The sequence below is a fragment of the Myxine glutinosa genome, chromosome 3 (assembly GCF_964187855.1).
Source record: "Myxine glutinosa chromosome 3, kmMyxGlut1.1, whole genome shotgun sequence".
NCBI classification, from domain to species: Eukaryota; Metazoa; Chordata; class Myxini; order Myxiniformes; family Myxinidae; genus Myxine; species Myxine glutinosa.
In genome coordinates, this window is record NC_136263.1 from 41,727,505 (window position 1) to 41,743,614 (window position 16,110).

At 44.7% G+C, this 16,110-nt stretch overlaps 1 protein-coding gene across 1 annotated transcript in view; it reads right to left on the minus strand.

Moving 5' to 3' along the window:
- Positions 1 to 1,096: 1,096 nt before the first annotated feature.
- Positions 1,097 to 16,110, minus strand: part of LOC137423639 (interferon-induced GTP-binding protein Mx3) — a 137,408-nt gene continuing 122,394 nt past the window's right edge. The window contains exons 12-13 of the mRNA XM_078773932.1: positions 13,808 to 14,095; positions 1,097 to 1,875 (exon numbers count right to left, since the gene is read on the minus strand). Coding sequence (XP_078630058.1) covers positions 1,633 to 1,875; positions 13,808 to 14,095 — 531 coding nt within the window. The 3' untranslated portion in view covers positions 1,097 to 1,632. The remainder of the gene's footprint in view (positions 1,876 to 13,807; positions 14,096 to 16,110) is intronic.

Here is a 16,110-nt window from a genome sequence, read left to right on the forward strand (position 1 = left end):
TATGACGTCATCTGAAGGCACAGATGACATCATCATTAACAAAACTTATTTCCCAAGGGAACTTGACAATGAGCCATGTTTCAATTTTTTCCATGGAGCGGTTTCAGAGATATAGAGGTGCAACCTTTTTCTATTTTTTCCAAGATGGCGTCTGTACCACGTGACCTATGACGTTATAATTGTCATTAAAAAATTACACAGTTAAAGCACGTTTTCTGAAAATTTTGTGTCCATCGTTTTAACAGTTGCAGAGGAATTTTTGTTTTATTCATATTGATCAGATCAAGCGTTGTACTTGTTGAATTATGACGTCATAATTAAGGCACCGATGACATCACCATCAACATATCTTATTCCCCATGGCGAGTACTTGACAATGAGCCATGTTTCAATTTTTTCCATTGAGCGGTTTGGGAGATATAAAGGTGTAACGTTTTTCCAATATGGCGCCTGTACCACGTGACCTATGACGTCATAATAATCATTAAAATATTCTACAGGAGGAGGCCCTCCTAAGGTGAAAATTTCATGTCAATCGAACCAACGGTTGCCGAGAATATGTTTTTAAAATGCAGACACGTACGGCACACTTATGTACGTAACTGAATGCTTAACCCTGCTTTTCGCTTCGCGAGCGCAGGGTAAAAACACGCACATATTGATCCACATGCCATCGCTTGTAGAAAATACCAAACAACAGAAAAGAAGGACCATTCTATGGCTTGTGGAAAATGCCAGACAATAGAAAATAAGGGACATTCAAAAAAATCTCGTGTCCACACCTTTTTGAGATCTGCTATTTATCGTTTTTGGCCCGATCTCGCAATGGTGAAGAATCACTTTAAAAATTCTAGTATCCGGATCCGAATCCGGATCTTCACCAAAATCTAATCATTTCTTCCTTGTCACATACGCTACCTCTCTGCCAAATTCCGTCTGAATCCGTCCACAACTTTGAGATATTTTGTTCACAACCGGACAAACAAAGAAACAGACAGACAGACAGGGGTGAAAACATAACCTCCATCCACCTTTGGTGGCGAAGGTAATCAGGAACATTCTATTCTAAGCTAAAGGAATGAGATTTGATGCAATGTTTTCCAACGTGGCAAGCTTTTATGAAATACAACCAGTCAAAAACAATCACCTCAAATACCTGGGTGTGAATAATATTGGCATTGTCAATGAAACTAGAAGAAAGCACGTTCAGCGTGAATGCATTGAAAAAACTGAACAACTGATGACGGAAGCATATCGTGTTTGCGAGCATTTTATGCGATACTATGAACAACAGCGATGCTTGCTTTGTTTAACTCTCCCAATCAAGCTCGACTCCATATGTCTGAACACATTATCGTCCCAAATCAAGAAATAAAAGCAAAAACAGAGTTTATTCACTGAGAAAAAGGAAAACCAAAAAAAGCAGAAATAAGAGAGGTCATAAAAGATGGTTTCACGTTGTATTGACACTTATCATTAGCATAATTTATAGATCACTGAAGGAAGGAATGCAGATGAACAGTATATTTGATAGATGGAAGATAACAGACACAGAGGAGTGCAGACTATATTCCTCTGAGGCAGAAGGACAACTAATTGCAGATAAACCATGCGCATCAGTGGGAATGATCATCAAACAGAAGGAATATTGGAAAAGACGCCATGCATAATCCTGCGAGCATCCTCAAGACGCTTTGCCTTTCCCTGAAGGGATCTCCGGGAAGCAGCACAAGTTGAATCCTCTTGCATGAGCTCTTCCAGGCTTTTTTCTTGGACAACCACGGAAAGCACTCGATGGAGTTGTGATGAGAACTCTTGCAACAGGTAGTAGCGGATGATCATGGGAACAAGATCGCAGAGTCTGTTGTGTGCAATCTGGGAATAAGGGAGGGACAGGGAAGGATGGAAGTCATTTACAACGCAGACATAAATTATGGATGGACAGTTGAAGGAGATACAAGGATAAGGTTACTGTTAACCTTCAACAGTTTGGCTCTCTTAACGGTTTGACGTGGAGATCGGTTTCTGAGGTTTGGGACATGGAATGTAGGGACAATGACAGGGAGATCAGGAGAAGTGGTGGAAGTATTGGTCAGAAGAAGAGTGGACATATGTTGTGTGCAAGAGACGAGATGGAAGGGAAGTGGTGTGAAAATGGTGAGGGGTAGGCAGGGACAGAAATACAAGTTTGTGTGGCAAGGGTGCCCGGAAGGCGTGCATGATGTTGGTGTCCTGTTTTCTGAGGAGTTTGTAGACATTGTGGTGAGTGTGACTCGAGTGAGTGATAGGTTGATGATGGTGAAAATGATGATTGGAAAGCTCTTGGTGAACGTCATCTCGGGATATGCTCCGCAGGTTGGTCGGATTGATGAACAGAAGGACAAGTTCTGGTGTGCAATAGAGAAGCTGATGGAAAACGTGAAAGATGAGGAAGTTGTTGTGGTGGGAGGAGACCTAAATGGACATGTGGGAAGGAGTATGGACGGTTTTGAGGGAGTTCATGGGAGTGACGGATATCGTGTGAGGAATGGAGCAGGTGAAAGGATTTTGAAGCTTGCTGATGGAGCTGATTTGTTGATTTGTAATACTCAGTTCCAGAAAGAGGATAATAAGCTTGTTACATACACGTCAACAACAACCGTTGACTACCTGATGGTGCGTAGGTGAGATAGGGGGCACCTCCGGGCCACAAAGGTGATCCCGGGGGAGGAGGCTGTTTCACAGCACCACTTGGTTGTCTGCGACATAAGGGTGAAAGGTGCGAGGAGAGCTCGGCGGGTGAAGTACCAACCGAGAATGAAGGTGTGGAGGTTGAAAGAGGTGACAGTGAAGGAGGCATTAAAAGAGAGGCTGAGTATGGTAGAGGATGGTGTGGTTGAGCTTGAAAGTGGTTGGATGTCAATGAAAGATATTCTGTTGGGAGCCGTTGGTGAGGTATGTGGATGGACAAAAGGACCACCGACCGAGGCACTCGGAAACATGGTGGTGGGATGATGAAGTTGGAAAGAGGATTGACGAGAAGAGGAAGAAGTTCAAGGAGTGGCAGTAGGCGAAGGGTACGGGGGCAGAAAAGGCAGAGCATGAAAGTTATAAGGCAGCCAAGAAGGTTGCAAAGAAAGAGGTAGCAAAGGCGTAGGAGGCATGTAGGAAAATGTTCGGAGAATGCTTGGATTCGGAAGAGGGTCAGAGAGCGGTATTCAGGATTGCAAAGAAAATGGCGAAAGAGAGGTGCGATGTGAGGGGGGTGAGTTGCTTGAAGGATGAAGTGGGACAAATCGTTGTGGACCCAGATGGAATTAAAGGAAGATGGAAGAGATATATGGAAATGCTGTTGAATGCAGAGAATGAATGGGATGGCAACATAGAGAGTAACCCAGTTTTAGGACCGGCAGAGAAGATAACTGAGTAGGAAGTTGAGGAAGCGATAAAAGCAATGAAGAGTAGAAAAGCGGGAGGGCCGACGGGAGTTGTGGGAGATATGTTGAAGGCAGCAGGAAGTTGGGGTGTGAAGAGAATGACAGAGATCTGTAATCTGGTGATGAAAGAAGGCCGCATTCCAGTGGATTGGGAACTGAGTACCCTCGTCCTTCTATATAAGGGGAAAGGTGACCCTCTGGACTGTGGCTCGTATCGAGCGATAAAGTTATTGGAGCATGGAATGAAGGTATTGGAAAGGGTGTTGGAGAGGAGGATAAGGAAGAAACTGAAGATCGACGAAATGCAGTTTGGATTTATGCCAGGAAGAGGAACGACAGACGTGCTTTTTATTGTAAGGCAGTTGCTGAAGAAGTACATGGAGAAGAGGAAGAAGTTGTTTCTTGGGTTTGTTGATCTGGAGAAAGCATTCAATAGGGTTCCACGTGAAGTAGTGACATGGGCATTGAGGAAGTTAGGAGTGGAGCAATGGTTGATCAGAGTAGTGATGGCAATGTACGAAAGAGCAAGCAACAGCTGTAAGGACGAAGGACGGGAACAGTGGTGAGTTTGAGGTAAAGGTGGGAGTGCATCAGGGGTCGGTACTAAGTCCACTACTATTTGTAGCTGTGATGGAGGAGCTGGCTCGGAATGTAAAGGAGGGTTTACCGTGGGAGTTGTTGTATGCGGATGATCTGGTGTTGATTGCGGAATGTATGGATGGACTGAAGGAAAAGATGAACACGTGGAAGGAATGTATGGAGACAAAAGGTCTGAAGGTGAATATCGGAAAGACGAAGGTGATGGCAAGTGGTAAAGCATGTGGTGAGGTGGAAAGAACTGGGAAGTGGCCGTGTGCCGTGTGCTGTGTGCAGGAATGGTGTCGGAGTGAACTCCATTCAATGTACAATGTGCGCTGAGTGGGTTCATCAAAAATGTAGTGGTTTGAGAGGGTCATTAACCAGTGTGGCAGCTACATTCAAGTGTAAGGTGTGCACAGAGGGAGCTGCAGATGGAGGAAATGTTGAGATGGATGTTGGAAACGGCATGAAGCTGGAAGGTGTGAAAACATTTTGCTACCTAGGAGACATGCTGTGTGGAGAAGGTGGATCAGACTCAGCAACGGTTGCTGGAGTGAGATGTGCATGGAAGAAGTTTCGAGAACTGAGTGGCATGCTGACGAGGAGGGGAGTGTCGTTGAAGCTGAAGGGAAAGGTGTATGCTGCATGTGTGAGAAGTGTTATGATTTATGGGAGCGAGACATGGGTAATGAATGGTAGAGAAGCAACGAAGGCTGGAAAGGGTGGAAATGCGAATGGTTCTGTGGATGTGTGGAGTATCGTTGAGAGAGAGAGGAAGACAAATGATGAATTGCAAAAGATGATGGGAATGGAGCCTGTGATGGATGCTGTGAAGAGAAACGGGTTGAGATGGTTTGGTCATGTGTTGAGGAAGGATGAAAGTGACTGGTTGAGAAGAGTGATGGAAATGAATGCAGAAAGAAGAGGGGAAGACCGAGAAAGACTTGGCTGAAGATGGTGGAAGAAGAAATGCGGGCAATGCTTTGACTTCCGTTTCCGGTCTTGCTGGCGAGGGTTCGTTTATTCTCAGCTCTCCACGCTCTCCATCGAAATCGAAGTTAAGTAATTGTTCCCATTTGTATTTTCGTTATAACTGTATTTATTTTATGGTGTATATATTGTCTCCCGACGAAGATTTTCGGTGCAAATCTTTCATACCTGTATTGAAAATCGTGTTAATTCGTGTCGTGTCTTGAGGCCTTGTACAGTGTACACTGTACAACCTTGAGGCTTTGTTTTTCTCTCAGCGGGCCGTCGTTTGTGTTCCAATAACTTTCGTTCTCTGTTTTCCCAGTCTTTTCACCCCATAGCCTACTTCCTTATGTAAATCTCAACAACAAAAAAACATTTCCTTCTCTGTTCTCATTCGTTTATTCATTCTTATTCGTTCGTTCGTTCTTCGACCACGTGTTTCTCCCCCATTTCCCCAGATAGATTGTCAAATTTCAACTCGTTATTTTATCGTCCATGCGTTATTGTTTGATTATAGTTAGTTTTGGTTTGAATTTCCTGTAACTCGTAATTAATTAATCGTGTTCTGCTCCTCGTGTGCGGCCTTGTAGTTGTACCCCCGTCGGTGTTTGTTAACTTAAGCGTGTTTTGCTTGGCTCTTAGTTTTTTCCCTTCTACCCCGAACATAATACTCTGTCTAACGTTCTAAATCCCCACCCCCCTACCCCCCCCCCCAAAAAACAAAAACAAAAACAAAAACCAAAAACATTTATTTTCCTTTCTCCACGTGTGCTGTTCGCCCCGCCCCCATTATCTCCTTGCCATCCACCGTTTGCCCTGTTCACGTGACTCGTGGTGGTCCCTCTCGGCTCTCCCCCCGTTGGTATTTTGTGCATATAAGACTGTTCACGGTTTAAATATTATTTAAATATGTTTCACCTTTCCCCTTCAGTGTTTTACTCAGTGGTATTTTACAACACACTGTTTTTCTTCCTATTTAAAAGGCTTTTCTCAATTTCCTCTCCAACTCATTCCACTTCAAAAAAAAGAAATTCAATATCTTATATGTCTCCCTCACTACATGGTCTAAATTCACATTCATTCCATCCCTCCTCCATCGTTCTGAATCGGATTGCTAACTTGAAAATCACAACAAACCCAATTTGTTTTCAATGTTCGTCTTTCATTAATCATCCACTTTCTAAACTCCCCTCTTGCCCCTCCCATCCAAATCCCCCCCTTGCACCAACACTCCTAAACTCCCCCCTTGCCCCTCCACTCTTAAACTCCCCCCTTGCCCCTCCACTCCTGAACTCCCCCCTTGCCCTTCCCCTCGTAAACTCCCTCCTTGCCCCTCCCCTCCAAATCCCCCCCTTGCCCCTCCACTCCTGAACTCCCCCCTTGCCCTCCCCCTCCTAAACTCCCCCCTTGCCCCTCCCCTCCAAATCCCCCCCTCACCCCTACACCCCTAAACTCCCCCCTTGCCCCTCCACCTCTAAACTTCCCCCTTGCCCCTTCCCTCCTAAACTCCCCCCTTGCCCCTCCCCTCCTAAACTCCCCCCTCACTCCTCCCCTTCAAAACTACCCCCCAACCCCTCCCATTCAAATCTCCCCCCCATACCATTCCTCTCCAATTCTCCCTTCTCCCCCCTCCTCCTCAAAGCTGCCTCCTCCCCACTTCGTCTCCCTTCTATCTCATACCTCCACCCCCCCAACCTTCTACTTTCCTCTGCCCCCCCTCAAACAACCCCTCACTGTGCCTCATCCCTTCACCATCAAACCTTTCATCCTCCTCATCCTTCCCTTTCTTGGAACTCTTCTGCAATCTCTGACACACTATCAACTGCTCTCCCTACCTCCCCCTCTCATCCTTCATCTTACCCTACTCCTCCCCTCCCCTGTCCTGTACCCGATGCTCCCCCTCTCTCTTCATTAACGGTATGGACCTCAAACATCCGGGGCCTTCACTCAAACATGATTGATCTCTCCATACAGGTTGCTTCTGACAATCCAGACTTGACCTGCTTAACAGAGACTTTCCTCCTTCAAGATATCTCTGATTCCTTAATATCTCTTCCTGGTTACTCCCTCCTCCGGTATGATAGACCTGAGCCTCGGCCTGGTGGTGGGGTGGCTATCTTTATCAAAAACTCTCTTCCTCACTCTCCTTGCACTGCCCTCTCTCCTCCTCTCCCCCAGGAGTACCTCTGGCTATGGCTTCCTCTCCGCTCCCACCTTTTGTTCATATGTGTTCTGTACCGTCCCCCAAACAGTGATGACTCCATCTACATTTCACTGTCTGACAACATGGACCAACTTCTATCCACTCATCCCAACTCTCTCTTCCTCATATGTGGTGACTTCAACTGTCATCATGCCACCTGTTTGGGTGTGGGTTCCTCTCTCACCAGTCATGGCACCTCAGCAAAGGACTTCTGTGACTCACTGGGATTGACACAATCTGTCAATTTCCCGACCCGGATCTCAGCCAATGGAGTATCTTCTCTTCTAGACTTGGTTATGACAAACTTCCCTGCTAATGTCTGCTGCTCTTCTTCTGCTCCAATCGGTTCTTCTGATCATGTGCTTGTCAAAGTGGACATCTCTCTGGCCATTCTCAGAGAGCCTCCTCAGCGTCGACGAGTCTGGCATTTCACTCAGGCCGACTGGGACGGTCTTCAAGCAGCCATCAATCGTCTGGATTGGTCTCCCATCTCCACTGCCTCTGACATCAATTCTTCCTGGGAATTGTACAAAGCAAACTGATCTCTCTCATGCACAGATTTATCCCATCTCGCCTTCAGTTGTCTTACCCTTCCTCCCATCCATGGTACACTGAATCTTGTGGTGAGGCAGTTGCCCTGAAACAACTTGCCTTTGCCTCTTGGAAGGCTAATCCAACTGAAGGCAATCTCAGTTCCTTCCACCAAGCTCGGAACAAGTGTGTGTCTACCCTCAGGAGTGCCAGGAAGCACTATCTCTCCTCACTCAAGAATGAACTCTCAAACCTGTCTCCTTCCTCCAAATCCTGGTGGCATCTGGTCAAATCCGTTTCTGGTGTTTGTTCCCCCTCCATCCCCTCCCTTACCTCAAATGGCCACACAGTTGACATCGCACGTGACAAAGCCGAATGCCTCAACTCTGTGTTTGCCTCAAAATCCTTTGTCCCAAACCCATCTTTCTCTGTTCCCACCTTTCCCAGTCGAACCCAACTGCTCCTGGACTCTGTGTCCTTCTCTCCTGACAAGGTGGAGGAGTTTTTGTCAAACCTCGACTCTGATTCTGCAACTGGACCAGACGGCATCAGCCCACGGGTCCTAAAATCCTGCTCTGCCGCTCTATCTCAACCTCTCTCTGTTCTTTTCACCCTATCTTTTGCTCAAGGTCATCTGCCAGCATCCTGGAAATCAGCAAACATTACCGCTTTACACAAAAAGGTGCAAAAACAGATCCTTGCAACTACAGACCAATCAGCCTGCTCCCAATTATCAGCAAAGTCATGGAATCCATCATTGCTTCGGATATGAAATCTTTCCTCTTCTCCAATGGCTTGATCTCTGATCATCAATTTGGTTTCAGACCAGGTCACTCTACTCTGGACATGCTGCTTCTGCTGTCTCAACAATGGATGGAGGTCGTCAATGCCAAACAGGAAATCAGAGCTGTCTCCCTTGACATATCACGTGCCTTCGATACGGTCTGGCACCCAGCTCTGCTCACCAAACTCTCCTCCTATGGTATCCATGGAAATCTCCATGCATGGCTTGCGGACTTCCTCTCTGGTCGTAGTCAACGTGTGGCCCTGAATGGATTTCTCTCATCTCCCCTTCCTGTTCAGGCTGGAGTTCCCCAAGGCAGTGTGCTGGGCCCTGTGCTTTTTCTGGTCTTTATCAATGATCTCTCCGACTCTCTGGAAAATCCTCTCTGTCTCTTTGCTGATGACTCCACTCTCTGCCGCTCCATTCCTCTTCCCTCAGATCGGCAGGCATCAGCCTCCTCACTCTCTGAAGACCTGGACAAAATTACAGACTGGTCAAACAAGTGGAACATGTCTTTCAATCCTGACAAATCTCACACTCTTACTATGTCTCTCCGAAAAGATCGACTGGACAACCCTCCCATCTACTTTCTCAACAATCCTCTCCAAGAAGTTCTGTCGCTCAAGCTTTTGGGTCTCACTATCTGCCATGATCTTTCTTGGGAAAACCACATTTCCAAGCTGGCCTCCAAAGCCAGTCGCCGACTGGGCATCCTCCGTCGTGCGAAGTCCTTCCTAGGCACACCTGAGCTCCTCACCACATACAAGGCTTTCATCTGCAGCTCAATGGAATACTGTTCTCCCCTATGGGCTGGTGCTCCTGCCTCACACCTGGCTCGGCTTCACGCTGTTGAATCCAAAGCTTTCAGAATCATTGGAATCTCCCGCGATGAAGCTATCTCTGAGGGCCTTTCACTTACTCACCGCAGGCAGGTAGGTGGTCTTTCTGTCTTCTACCGACTCCTCTCCGGCCTTGCTCCCCCAGCTCTCTCTGTGCTCTGTCCCCCAAATATTCCTACAGGTCGCACAAGATCTGCCAGCCACCCTCTGATGGTTAAACTGCCGAAATCTCGGCTCTCTGCTCACCTTCACTCTTTCATTCCTCTTTTCTCCCGCCTCTGGAACAAACTCCCACACTCACTTCAATCACACTCCTCCCTCCAGGTCTTTAAAACAGCTGTTCACCACCATCTCTTATCTTCCCCCATCCAAAACCTTGATCTTTTCTACCCCCACTAATTCACCCCAGACCCACCTTGTTTGAAATTCCAACTTCTTTCCTGGAAGTCCTGGCAGTGTCCATATGTTTTATACCTCTCCCACCCCCCCCCCCTTCCCATGCCTCCCCCCAAAGCCCTCTCCCTCCCACAGTTCTCTCGATGTCTCCATGTCTCTCGGTCCCTGCTCTCAAATGTTGTGTTTGTGTCCTTCCCCCTCTCTCCCCATCTTGTCTACCGCTCCCGATGTTATTTGTTTTATGTGTCTGTTTGTCTTTCTGTGTGATTAATGTTCGCTCTTTCACGAGCCTCGATCTTGTATACAAAAAAAAAGAAAAAAAAAAGAAGAAAAAAAAAAGGGGATTAACAAGGGGAGATGCAGAAAATAGGGCAAAATGGAGAAGATTGTCATGGGGACCGCAAGGCTAACACCCCGCTCTAGCAGGGAAAATGGCCTTAAAATGCCTATTGTAGTTTGGCTCTCTTAAGGGTTTGTCTTCAACTCATTGTTTAGTTAAAATATTGGATGATATTTTCAAGGGAACTGATAAAGTCCACCATTCCTCAGTCCTGGTAGCTGCTGACTTCTCTAAAGTATTTGATCGTGTAAGCCACCAGATTGTTCTTGATAAATCCATGAATCTTAGTATTAGACCATCTATTATTGCATGGATTTGTAGTTTAAAAAAAATCTAATAGAAGGCAGGCTCTGTACGGTACAACAGGGAAGTTTCCACATGGGAAATAACCAATGCTGGGGTTCCTCAAGGCACAAAAATTGGTCCGGTTGCTTTCTTAGACATGATAAAGACTGTTTCCGGTTATCCTGAAGTTTCACACTACAAGTATGTTGATGACATGAACTTTTGTCAAACGTATAGTGACGATGAATCAACTAGTCGTATGCAGCAGCAACTTGACTGTCTCCAAGAATGGTCATTTTAAAACGATATGAATCTTGATACTAGTAAATGCCAAGTCATGATTACATGTTTTCGAAGAATTCCAGCAGAGGTGCCTAGTTTTCATATCGGAGACTCAGCTATTAATCAAACAGATTGTGTTAAACTGTTCGGCATCCATGTGCAAGAAAACTTGAAAATAGTCAGGTTGACTATGTTTTTTCGTTCAAAATCATGGTAGATTAGCAAACCTATACATTTTTGGAAACGTTATTACATGGAAAATCTGAAAATCAATGTTTACATTTGCCAATTCCGACCAATTCGATTCGACCAATTCGACCAATTCGACCAATCGACCAATTCCATTCGACCAATCGCTTCGATCGACCATTCGACCATTCGACCAATTCGATCGATTCGATTCGATTCGATTCATCGAATTCGATTCGATCGACCATTCGACCAATTCGATTTGCCAATCAATTTGACCGACCTTTGCTTGTGTGGAACTGACTGTGAAAACGATGCGGACTATATTGTCGGATACGACACACAGGACAGTGATGACGAACTCTAAATGGCATATTCTGTAATCGTGTATGTTTGATGCCATTGACTGCCTGTGTATATTTTGTCATTGACTGCCTGTGTAGATGTGAAGTTATACTGACTGCATGTGTATATATGATTTTGCTGACTGCCTGTGTATGTTTGGTGATATGAATTATTGTGACACATTTTGATGTTATTAACTGCCTGTACAAAATGATAACATGTCTTTGATTATGCAACTTATCGCGAATATAAAGACTGTATTTTGCAATTCAAAACCTTTGATTCGTGTCTTACCATTCCCCATAGCACTAATTTGATACTTTCATTGGATTCCTTGTCCCTGAAAATATAGGTTTAGTATATTTTAAAAAGTTTTTAGGGTAATTAGAGGCAGAAATAGAACAAAATATGTATTTTACAGTGGCCATTTTGAAAATCCAAAATGGCCGCCATACAGGTATTTCTCCAAATGTAAACATTGATTTTTAGTTTCCTTATGCTATAACAGTATAACCTTTCCAAAAATGTATAGGTTTGCTAATCTACCATGATTTTGAACGAAATATAATTTATTGACATAGTGAACCTGACTAAAAGGGATAGTCATGTTCAGGCCGTGTGTAAAACCTTCAACAGAAACTCCACTTTTTGCAGCAACTGAAACGTTGTAATATCCCTGTTTCTGACTTAATAACAGTATATCTACAGTATGTTAGATCCACTTTGGAATATGCATCACCCGCATGGTTTGTGGCTTAATGAAAGCCCAGAAGGAATGTTTGGAGAAATTTCAGTGGAGAGCGTTTCGTATAATTATCTCTGGTGACTTTTGTCGAACCAAATCTTATGCAGACATTTGTCAGGTACTTAATATTCCTGTTCTTTCTGAGAGGCTCGACCAGCTCTCCCTAAATTTTGGTAATTTACCCTTAAAATTAAACATGCAGAGAGATTGGCTCCCCCACCTTGGAACAATAACTTAAGGAACTCTGACATGTTATCTGCTATTATATGTCGAACCAACCGCTACAAGTGCAGCCCCATCCCCTTTTTGTTCCTCATCGCACCGCGCGCGGAGCGAAAGGTGACTATGGTTTTCCCCTCCGTCCGTGTGTCCGTCCGTCCGTCCGTCCGTGTGTGCGTGCGGGCATGCGTGCGTACGTGCGTGCGTGCGTAAGCGAAGGACGGAATTCGAATTTGGTGTGTGGGTGCAACCCACGTCAAAATCCAAGATGGCCGCCACCATATATATATGTCTGAACTTTGTGAGCAAAATATCTTGAAAAATAAACGAACTACTAACGGTTGATCTGGTGTGTGGGTGTACCTACGCATAAGGAAGAACGCTATTGAAAATTGGGTCGCCACGTCAAAATCCAAGATGGCCGCCGCCATGTATGTCTGAACCTTGTGAGCGGAATATCTTGAAAAATAAGCGAAGTACCAACTTCTAATCTGGTGTGTGGGTGTATCTACACATAAGGGAGAACGCTATTGAAAATTGGGTCGCCACGTCAAAATCCAAGATGGCCGCCTTGCGTCTTCCACTTTGTCAACTCGCATCACTTCACCGACAGGGGACCTAGGCGTAACGCTTGTTAACCTCCCTTTTGAATAAGAATTGGATGAGGTCCTTGTGTTTATGAGTTTGATGCCATTGTGTTTTGTTAGATATTTGTGGGGTTTTTTTCTTCGTTTGACAGCAATTTTATCTTATTTATTTGCCATTTTATGTTTGAGCCATTTTTATTTTTTGTTCTCCCTGCAATATTTGTAAATTGACTGTACTTCAGCCTATGGCTGTAAAAGTCTTTTTGTAATAAACCGATTATTGATTGATTGAACCTTCATCAAAAATAGCCATTTGTATACAACTTGTGAACACTTGAGTGCATTAATTTATCATGCTCGGTAAACAGTTATTTGGAATAACTGGAGAAAAAAAAACCTTGATCTTTTCTACCCCCGTTAATCCACCCCAAATCCACTTACTTCAAATTCCCTGTTTTATTTCCTGAAATCCCTTGTAGTGTCCAGCTTGTTTATCCCATGCACCCTGACCCAGCACTCTCCCTTCCACGGATCTCCCGATGTCCCTGTTCGCTTCTGTTGTTGTGCTTCCCTCTCTATTCCCCTCTTGTGTCCCGATCCTTTTATTGTATGTTCTATGTGTTAGTTCGTTATATGTTCTATGTTAAGGCTATGTGTTAGCCTCAACAAAGTATACAAAAAATAAATAAAACTACCTTGTAAAGCATTGCATTCAGCATGTATGACAAAGTATCGTTTCTATGATTCTGGGTTTAATAGCCCGATGGTCTGAAGTTTTGCATTTAAATGCAGTAATTGCAAGTTGAAATCCTCACTCTGATGGGATAACATTGGCAACCCACACGGTGCATTTCATTCTGAATCATTCAATTCCTGCTTGCTGCTTATCAGTCTCTGTACCATCAGTGCAAGGCAAGTCCTTCTAAGATTGTGGTTCTCCAGCTGGCAAATGGAGGACAACATAAATCCCTTCATGCCATGTTGAAGTGCCCTCCAAAATACATGCACACTCATCGTTGTTTTAACGAAGAACAAACACAGACCTGATCTTTAGTTTATCCAAAGAAGAGTTATGGTGAAAAAGCTTCCATTTACCTTCACATATGCTCTCACATGCGTCTTCATCACCTGAATGTCCTTGTTCGATTGTGCAGCATTTATTTCATGAGTCGGTACACTTGGCAAAGACGGTAAGACCAAGAAAGATGATGCAACTGCATTTTGTACAATTGGGAATGCAGGTTGTGGTTCTTGTTCATTTTCCTCAATGCACGTTTTGTATATTATATCTTGTGTGTAGATCTGAGATTCCATTTTGAAGAGGTTTTGAATGAACGTCTTGGCATCTTCATACTTTTGTTGCTTCAACTCATCCACAGCCACCTACACACAAGAGGGATAAAAAAACATAATGAACAAACATCAGATACTGCAAGCCAGGTGATCTTTGCATGCAAAAAGCAGAAGAAGAACCACTCATTTCATGTCTTCAGAAGCAGAGGGCTGCCGAGGCAGTTTTCCATTGGCCTAGGAGGACACAATCCTGGGCGTGTTCCGATACTGAGAAGCCGGATACTCGGATGGCTTATTTTCGCAGAAAGCTGGTACTCATTTTGCCGACATTGAACGGATGACAGGCTGAGTCACCACACCTGATGTCATTTAACAGCATGACAGGGGCTCAAACTCAGGACCCTAAGATCTTAAGCCAGCCACCTTAACTTGCATGACAAACAAACTAGGACATTGAAAATAGCTCACAAGTATATTGTTGCGGATTTGAGAATCCTGTGTTTTTTTTTTGTATTGTTGTAAGTGTCATGAATCGTGTTGTAAATATCCCCCTTCGCAGTGTAAAGGTCAACGGTCGTCCTCCTAGTTAATCCATCGCATACACATAGCCAATCATATATCCTTCTAAATAGTTATCTCCTTATTGTGTGTATTAGTTTAAGGCTCTGTCTTCCATTAATTGACTGCATTGCATCAAAGTCAAATAAGCTAGATTCCCTTTCAATTCCCCGTTTGTCAGCAATTGCCAACTGCATTTGCCTCCATTGAGCACGCGGTCGGTTCGGAGAAGAAAGGCGTGTCTCCACCTCGTCATAGGAAGGAGGAGTAAGCCAACCCCGATTAACCAACCAAGGACGAGGGGTTTGGCTTGAGAGGGCGGAGAAAGAACGATCGGGGAGGTTCGCGAAGGTTCAAGGGTGTGATCTATATAACCCGCGGCGGGACGCCCCCCGAAAAGATGAGCCCTTGGAGAGCACGCGACGCACCCCACCTGAGCGATACCTGCACCGATACCGATACCTGCACCCCACCGGAGCTGAACCACAGCAGCTTTAATTTCTGAACCACCACAGCTTTGAACAAACCGGAGCTGAACCAACAGCAGTTTTGGCCACAGCAGCTTTGAGCGTCGAAAGTGGTTTTCGGCCGCAGCTACACTGCGGCGGCTGCTCACTCCCGGCCCGACCATTCTCCTGCTCCAGCTGAACCTTCCTCTCCTTCCTGCCATTCCTGTCATCCATCCATTCGTGTGAGTCTGACCGTAGTCTGTCTTTTGTCTTGTCCTGGGGTTAAGTAAGACTGTTTAGGTAAGTTAATATTGCACTGTGTCCTTCTGGTCCTTCCATCCTTCTGTAAATTATTTTCTTATTCTTCCTTCTCCTTGGTTCTTTTTATTGTGTAAATAATAGCTAGTAATAAATCATATTTGTTCTTCCTACCTTGCCTTCTTTCCTTTACATCCGTTTCGTCCTTGTCTTTTCCCTCATTGAATACCTGTGGCACGATTTGGCCAACGTTAAGAATCGTGTCTAGTTTTTGTTAATAGTTCGTGCCGCGGTCGCTAAACCGCTCAGCAATTAACATCTGTCCGCGGTCGCGAACGGGGTTGCGCCCCTGCCTCTCCGGAGGGAGCTGTGCAGCGTCAGGACTCATGTCGGTCAGTCACAAACAAGGGGACTAATCCCCCCTTCTTAAGGGGAAGAAGGCCGACCTAGAGATCCATAACAATATGATGCTTTACTAACTTACACACACATAATTTACCTGCACAACGATAAATGTCCTCATTCATAATTAGTTTATATATCAATTACTGCACTTTATATGACACTGCAAATGACAAAGTTAGTGTGAAATATGCTATATATGTTTACAAGGCCATTAGTGTTTGGACTTCAAGAAGCAAGGCAATGACAAGAAAATGTAATTACTCAACAGAGCAGTGCAGCATTCACTGCACAGCGAGGAAAGTACTTGGAACATTCAAAAAGTAATTGGAGCAAGGTACTCACAATAGTCCAATAAACAATCTTTTAAAATGCAAGGACAGTACGTGTCGTTAGTAAGAATATAATGAGGAATAATTAGGACCATAACACACACGA